The sequence below is a fragment of the Octopus sinensis genome, linkage group LG18, assembly GCF_006345805.1.
Source record: "Octopus sinensis linkage group LG18, ASM634580v1, whole genome shotgun sequence".
Lineage (NCBI taxonomy): Eukaryota > Metazoa > Mollusca > Cephalopoda > Octopoda > Octopodidae > Octopus > Octopus sinensis.
This window is the reverse complement of record NC_043014.1, coordinates 5652932-5661780: the sequence shown is the minus strand read 5'-3', so window position 1 is coordinate 5661780 and position 8849 is coordinate 5652932. Positions and strand designations below refer to the sequence as shown.

At 36.8% G+C, this 8849-nt stretch overlaps 1 protein-coding gene across 1 annotated transcript in view; it reads right to left on the bottom strand.

Moving 5' to 3' along the window:
• Positions 1-2961: 2961 nt before the first annotated feature.
• Positions 2962-8849, bottom strand: part of LOC115221576 (short-chain collagen C4-like) — a 13956-nt gene continuing 8068 nt past the window's right edge. Inside the window, exons 2-4 of the mRNA XM_036510676.1 lie at positions 8173-8224; positions 6720-6794; positions 2962-3738 (exon numbers count right to left, since the gene is read on the bottom strand). Coding sequence (XP_036366569.1) covers positions 3248-3738; positions 6720-6794; positions 8173-8224 — 618 coding nt within the window. The 3' untranslated portion in view covers positions 2962-3247. The remainder of the gene's footprint in view (positions 3739-6719; positions 6795-8172; positions 8225-8849) is intronic.

Sequence of the window (8849 nt, the reverse complement as noted above, 5' to 3'; positions counted from 1 at the left end):
ATATATATGTCTATGTGTGTGTGTGTGTGCGTGTGCGTGTGTGTATGTATGTATGTATGTATGTATGTATGTATGTATGTATGTATGTATGTATGTATGTATGTATGTATGTATGAATATTTATATGTGTCTTTGTGAATGTGTGTGTCACCCCCTCCGCATCGTTTCACAACTGATGTTGGTGTGTTTAAGGCCCCGTAATGTAGCGGTTCGGCAAAACAGACCGATGGAATAAGTACCAGGTTTACAAAGAATACGTTCTGGGGTCGATTTCTTCGAATAAAAGGCCGGTGCTCCTGTATGACCGCAGTCAAATGACTGAGACATGTAAGAGAATATATGCACACACATATACGAGGGATGATGAAAAGGTCTTGGCTTTAAGGGTATCGAAAAGGTAGAGCTAGTACATTTAAAGGGGTGTAACGTATGTGAATATATATATATATATATATATAATATTATATTATATATATATATATATATATATATTCAATAATAACAAAGGGTAAAATTAATTAAGTAAGAAGTAATCAATAAGTTCACCAAGTAGAGTTCGGCATGAAAAAAGGACCAAGTCATGGTAAACTTAAGTAATACTTAATAAATAGGGTTCAGCAAAGATTTGCTTTACCACATACCGAAGTTTAGAAATAGCAGCCAAAAAACGTTAGCTATGTCTTCTACTTTAAAAAGGGACTCCCAGAAAAACCAAAATACTTGAAAACAATCACACAGGCAGAGAGGAAAAGTACCTTCGAATTTTGGGGTCCTATGCTGAAGAGGAAAACGGTTGGTAAAGTATAATTGTATATTCTTTATTCCATCCTAATTCCGAACGCGCGTCCATAGGGGACCAGATATTGATTGATTTTCGTTAATTTTCCTTTCTGCCTGTGTGATTGTTTTCAAGTATTTTGTTTTTTTCTGGGAGTCCCTTTTTAAAGTAGAAGACATAGCTAACGTTTTTTGGCTGCTATTTCTAAACTTCGGTATGTGGTAAAGCAAATCTTTGCTGAACCCTATTTACTAATATACATACATACATACATACATACATACATAATACATATATATATATATTATATATATAATATATATATATATATATATATATATATATATATATATATATATGTTTTTATTCGCTAGCTTCTGCACGCATTTTTTTCTCTCTTGTTTCTTTCCGTGTTTCTTTTCTGTGTATCTTTCTGTTGAAGAGCGTAGGCTCGAAACGTAAAAGACTTGTTTTATTTATATTCCTGAGCGCCATACTAATACAATTGTTTGTTTGTATTCCACCTCCCTTTGTCTTTTGTTTATTTTCATAAAGCTTCCCGTTATATATATATATATATATATATATGAAATTGTAAATTAGTGTATCTACGGGATACCACCATGCTGAAAATAGCAGCCATGAACCGACTCTAAAACCACCTTAAGTTTTCATACAGCAACATGGAAAAAAGACAGAGAGACAAGAGAGACCTACAAATCCTATTTTATGGACTCAACCATGTTCTAAAATAAGTCGAAAGGTAAGCTACTATAAATCGGCACGAACTTTCCGGACAATTCTTTTCCAGTGGGATCATCTTTCTTGGTGATTAAATCGTTATTGTTCTACATCAACTTTCAGGAAATTGTATGAATATATATACGCCTTATTGCTTCGAGTATCAGGCTATCTATGAGTTTTGTGGAGAAGTAGAAAGTTTGTGTAGGTATTAGTTAAAATCATTTATGATAGTGTCAGTATTTATCTGAAAGGTGAAGGCTTTTCAATTACTGTCAGTGTGTATATCCCATTGTCATAGTAACCTGATAGTTAGCTAAACTATATTTGTGTAGATGTGAAATACATTTTATGAGGGAGCTGAGTAGAAAACTTTGCTTATATTTAAGGTAGATACGTGTGGGAGGTCTTATATTTTGAACCATCATGTATTTTCTGTTTTCAGTTTGTAAGTAGTGTGGTGAATCAGTGTATTCGCATGGTGGCGAGCTGGCAGAACCGTTACCATGCCGTGCGAAATGCGTAGCCGTATTTGGTCTGCCGTTACGTTCTGAGTTCAAAATCCGCAGAGGTCGACTTTGCCTTTCATCCTTTCGGGGTCGATAACTAAAGTACCTATTTCTTTACTACCTACAAGGGGCTAAACACAGAAGGGACGAACAAGGACAGACATAGGGTATTAAATCGATTACATCGACCCCAGAGCGTAACTGGTACTTAATTTATCGACCCCGAAAGGATGAAAGGCAAAGTTGACCTCGGCTGAATTTGAACTCCGAACGTAGCGGCAGACGAAATATCTATTTCTTTATTACCCACAAGGGGCTAAACACAGAGGGGACAAACAAGGACAGACATAGGTATTAAGTCGATTACATCGACCCCAGTGCGTAACTGGTACTTAATTTATCGACCCCGATAGGATGAAAGGCAAAGTTGATCTCGGCGGAATTTGAACTCTGAACGTAGCGGCAGACGAAATACCTATTTCTTTATTACCCACAAGGGGCTAAACACAGAGGGGACAAACAAGGACAGACATAGGTATTAAGTCGAATACATCGACCCCAGTACGTAACTGGTACTTAATTTATCGACCCCGAAAGGATGAAAGGTAAAGTTGACCTCGGCGGAATTTGAACTCACAACGTAACGGCAGACGAAATACCGCTAAGCATTTCGCCCGGCGTGCTAACGTTTCTGCCAGCTCGAACTGGGGTCGATGTAATCGACTTAATCTGTTTGTCTGTTCTTGTTTGTCCCCTCTGTATTTAGCCCTTTGTGTGTTGTAAAGAAATAGAATCAGTGTATTTGCATCTATTCTGAATGCTATTTGTGTCACGTATTAACACTTCTTGAATTTTGAGATTATGCTTGAAAGAAAGATATTCATGTATGATATTAGGTAGGGTTTGTTGTATTTAAAGAAAGAGGACATTGTCTTTTAAAATCACATATCATTTTATTTCAGTATATAAATGTATAACGATAAACAAAAGCTTATATGTTTTTCAAGAATTATTCGCTGAGGTTTGCATTATTCGCCTTCGATGTTCTCGTTTAGAATACAGTTTAAAAAATTATGCAGCTGCTTATTTTAACCAAATGAATAACTTGAATGAAATTTCATGACACAAAATTATGTATTTATATACTGCTCTATGTCATTATCACATGCAATCTTTCCATATATATTTTCAAATTGAAACGGACGCAGTTGAGTTCTATTTAGTATTTACTGCACACAACACAGCTTAATTCTTGGCCATGGACATACGGTGGACATGGCAATGAACCACAAATAGCTTGAACGAAAAACAATGATGCTGCATCCTCGTTTCTGAAACCTGCTGGATCAGCTTCCGGTGCGTGGTCCACACACACATATTCATGCCTGCCCCTCTGATCGTTGTTGGCTGTCATTACATAACCCGAATACTCAATTGTCCAGCCAGGGTAACAGCGTGCCCTGGCTGGTAACATCATAACAACAGCAGGTTGTCGTGTCAAACAGACAGCACACGGAACGTTATGATTTGAAAGTGCTTTAGCGTTAGCGAATGAAAACATATTAGCAATTGGTATCTCATATTCGCATCCATATATCTGTGCGGCCACTTCAACGTCTGTAGTATAATTGGCCCAAATCGGATCATTTGGTAGACATAAGAAATTACTTCCACCACCAGTTTGTTGAGCGAATTGTCCACCAACCACACCTAGAAATGGTAAGAATATGTATTTATCAAATAAGCAATATATAATATAACGTAGAACGTTAAAGAACAGAAACTAATTGAAAGTAATCATAAATCATGTAAGCTCCCCCAATCTTATGTGTAAGAAATTAACTGAATAGAGGAAGAACTTCATTATGCGTAATGAAAATAGCAAAATTATGGAATATTGATATAGTGAGGAATATTATACGATTATTAAATAGAATAAGGACTATGAACCAAACCTGAAGTCATACGAAATATAACAGGCTTACCATCATAAATTGGCATTCTGGGATGTCCTATATGCTAGGTGACAGCGTGCCCTGGCTGGTAACATCATAACAACAGCAGGTAGTCATGTCAAACAGACAGCACATGGAACGTTGTGATTTGAAAGTGCTTTAGTAAGGAAAATACGAGCCAGGAGAATCGAATGCGGTTTGTACTACTGAAGCGATACGGAAAAGAGACTTTAATCAAGTTATTTCCGATTGTTTTTTTTTTATGTACTATTTGACAGAACACATCCCCATTGGAAATAGTATAAGCACTATATCATCGATAAGAGCTTCGTTAGTTTGAGTTTACAGCGGTTAAATTAATTGGTCACCGAATCGCACGTATGATGAATGGTGACAATGAACAACGACATCACCAGTATATCTTTATAAATAAAATTGAAGTTGTGTGTGTGAGACTCTGTCTCCTCCGAATTAGATTCCTAACTACTCCCACATTTTGCGGTGCAGTTTAACCAAAACCGGGTATCTTATAGTCGTGATTCATATCGAGCCCTTCTGTGTATTAGCGCGCGTCTACGATGAGTCTGCGATTTAAAAAAAAATTACCGTCATTTTTCCGCATTTTTAATGATTTTTGCTCGGCTTATATAAGGGAAGTAACTCTCTAAAAATGCTTATATAGTTATTTCCCTTACAAACCGAGCAACGCCGGGTGATACTGCTAGTATATATATATATAAAACACCGAACGTTATGAAACTAGTTGTAATATGGTAATGCAGGATTCTGGTGAGTAATATTTAGATTGAAGTTTTGTCTTTCTTCAAATTAATTTCGAGAGATTATGAAATTTATATATAGGCGCAGGAGTGGCTGTGTGGTAAGTAGCTTGCTAACCAACCACATGGTTCCGGGTTCAGTCCCACCGCGTGGCATCTTGGGCAAGTATCTTCTGCTATAGCCCCAGGCCGACCAATTTGGTAGATGGAAACTGAAAGAAGCCTGTCGTATATATGTATATATATATGTGTGTGTGTTTGTGTGTCTGTGTTTGTCTCCCTAGCATTGCTTGACAACTGATGCTTGTGTGTTTACGTCCCCGTCACTTAGCGGTTCGGCAAAAGAAACCGATAGAATAAGTACTGGGCTTACAAAAAGAATAAGTCCCGGGGTCGATTTGCTCGACTAAAGGCGGTGCTCCAGCATGGCCGCAGTCAAATGACTGAAACAAGTGAAAGAGAGAGTATACACATACTCACAGATACATACATATATGTATACTTAGAAAGAGCAATAATGAGAGAGACGTTTGGGTATACGGGATATATATATGTCACTGAGCCTATAGGTGAAAAGATACAGCAAACGTGAAATCCAGTAGAAAAGTCCGTGCACTCTCTTAGTTTATTATTTACTAGCAGTATCGCCCGGCGTTGCTCGGGTTTGTAAGGTAAATAACTATAAAGCATTTTTAGAGAGTTATAGCCAAAAAATAGCAAAAAATGCATTAAAAATGGAAAAAAAATTATGGCAAATTCTTTTTTAAATCGTTGACTCATCAGACATTTTTAGAGAGTTACTTCCCTTTATTAAAAAAAATATGCATTAAAATGGAAAAAAATGATGGTAAATTTTTTTTTATATCGTAGACTCATCGTAGACGCGCGCTAATACCCAGAAAGGCTCGATATGAATCACGACTATAAGATACCCGGTTTTGGTTAAACTGCATCGCAAAATGTGGGAGTAGTTAGGAATCTAAATCGTAGGAGACAGACACACAACTTCACTTTTATATATAAAGACTAGCAGTATCGCCCGGCGTTGCTCGGGTTTGTAAGGGAAATAACTATAATGCATTTTTAGAGAGTTATAGCCAAAAAATAGCCAAAAAAATGCATTAAAATTGGAAAAAAAATTATGGTAAATTTTTTTTTAATCGTTGACTCATCGTAGACATTTTTAGAGAGTTACTTCCCTTATACAATAGCGAAAAAATGCATTAAAATGGAAAAAAATGATGGTAAATTATTTTTAAAATCGTAGACTCATCGTAGACGCGCGCTAATACCCAGAAGGGCTCGATATGAATCACGACTATAAGATACCCGCTTTTGGTTAAACTGCATCACAAAATGTGGGAGTAATTAGGAATCTAAATCGGAGTAGACAGACACACAACCTTTCTTTTATATATAAATATTTTCTTTACTTAAGCCATCGGATCTGCTCCGCCTGAATGGTTGACTTTTTCAATTAAATCTAGACTTTCTAGTCTTTCCGTCTCTTAACTGACACTTTCCGTTTGGGTCTGAAAACGAATACTCTCTTTTTACTCTTTTACTTGTTTCAGTCATTTGACTGCGGCCATGCTGGAGCACCGCCTTTAGTCGAGCAACTCGACCCCGAGACTTATTCTTTTTGTAAGCCCAGTACTTATTCTATCGGTCTCTCTTTTGCCGAACCGCTAAGTGACGGGGACGTAAACACACCAGCATCGGTTGTCAAGCAATGCTAGGGGAACAAAGACAGGGGTCAATAATTTACCAACCAAATAAATAGAATTAGATTCTCAATAATGAAGAGAAATATTGCTATACAATACCAGAATGTGTGTGTGTATGTATGTCGTAGGAGAGAGAGAGAGAGAGAGAGAGAGAGAGAGAGAGAGAGAGAGAGAGAGAGAGAGAGAGAGAGAGAGAGGGATGATTGAAATTAAGTATATCCAATACTAACCATCATATATAAGATCTGCATCAGGAGGACAGGCTGTTCTACCCCAGCGGGTATACAGGGATCCTAGACCAGGTTCTGTGTAATTCAAACAATCATTTCTTTTAAACAGCAATGTTTCAAGTGAATTATAAACAAAGGAAATTGTCGGCTAAAAATTTGGGAATTGTGGGGAGAATAACTGGAAGATTAGAAAGAAGGATAGGTGGGGAATTGGTAGAGAAGACAGAAGTATAAAGGTTAAGAGAGAAAGAAAGGGCAAGTGAATGTGAGATAGAAATAAAGAAGTAAATGATTGAATCGAGATTGGATAAGAATAAAATTTAAAGGAAGGAAATTGTGAAATATTTGAGAAATTTATCCGAGAATATAATAGTTTGAACGTATGAATCTCTCTATGAATGTAAATGAGTGTACATACAGATATGAGTAAATAAGTATAAATACATATCTAAGGCGCAGGTGTGGCTGTGTGGTAATAAGCTTGCTTTCTAACCACATGGTTCTGGGTTCAGTCCCACTGCGTGACACCTTCAGCAAGTGTCTTCTACTATAGCGTCGGGCTGACCAAAGTGGATCTGGTAAGCGGAAATTAAAGAAGCCCGTCTAATATATATATATATATATATATATATATATATATTATATATATATATATATATATATAATATATATATATATATATGTCTGTGTTTGCCTCACACACACAACACGCACCATCGCTTCACAACCGATGTTAGAGCGTTTACGTCCCCGTAAAGTAGCGGTTCGGCAATAAAGAGCGATAAAATAAGTACTAGGCTTACAAAGAGTAAGTGCAGGGGTCGCTTTGTTCAACTAAAGACGATGCTTCAACATGGCCACTGTCAAGCGACTTTGTGTATGTGTGTGCCTGTGTATGCATGTATGTGTATGTGTGTGCCTGTGTATGCATGTATGTGTATGTGTGTGCCTGTGTATGCATGTATGTGTATGTGTGTGCCTGTGTGTGTGTTTGTTGCTGTTCCTATTTAATTAATATTACATAAAGTTATCGATTTTTGATGCGATTGATTTGAATTTAGTGTCAGGGCGACCTACACATTATCGTATATTTACTGTCTACATTACCATGGAAACTGTTTGGTAAATAACTCACATTTTTTCTTTCAGATTGTAGTCACGCATGAACACAAAATATTGCTGTTTCCTTTCATGCGGTTAATATCAGAGCATATTACTTTTGATTGAGGAAATTATTGTGAATAAGATATTTTAAGTAACTGTAAGCAAGTGCCTTAGTACTGAATATTTTATTGAGAAATAGTTTATAGCGATGGAGAACCGATTAAACATTGGTGAGATTAGAAGTCAGTCGGAGAATACTGAATATTTTATAATATTTAATCTGGGTCTTAAATATTCCTCATAATTTTTTTGTCTTCACTGCTTAGATTGTTATAAAAGGAATTCTTACTTGGTGTGTTAACGGGTTTATCATCGAGCGATTTTTTGGAGAGGACACGGTTCTGTGAAGAAATAGAAATAACATCATAGAAAAACGGAGATGTACTCGCATAGCAAGTGATTTGATCTGAGATCGTGTGCTGGAACGAAAACAATTGCAGCGTGGAAGGTGTTTGTAAGCCATTTAAGAAACGCACAAAAGCCGTTCGATTCACTTCAACATTTAAGCTTAATTTGTCAAAATATTTTCGTCGCTAAAATCCGCGACCTGTTCACTGACAAAAATCCGAGATGCAGCACGGATTTTTGTCAGTGAACAGGTCGCGGATTTTAGCGACGAAAATATTTTGACAAATTAAGCTTAAATGTTGAAGTGAATCGAACGGCTTTTGTGCGTTTCTTAAATGGCTTACAAACACCTTCCATCATAGAAATAGAACGTCGGAATATTCAGGATATTTATTATAGTTTACATTATAAACCAAACTCCAAATTAGGATTACTAAACATTTGACTTTGGATTGTTCTCAACATCATGTCCCTGGCCAGCCACACATGGTGCTTCAAATAGCAAGGACCGTCATACAGGATTAAATGGAAGTTCTCTGAACAACCCGGGTCATATATCAGCGGGAGCAATCGATGTAAGCTTTGCCTTGAAGTAGAGCAAAAATCGAGGAAAAACTC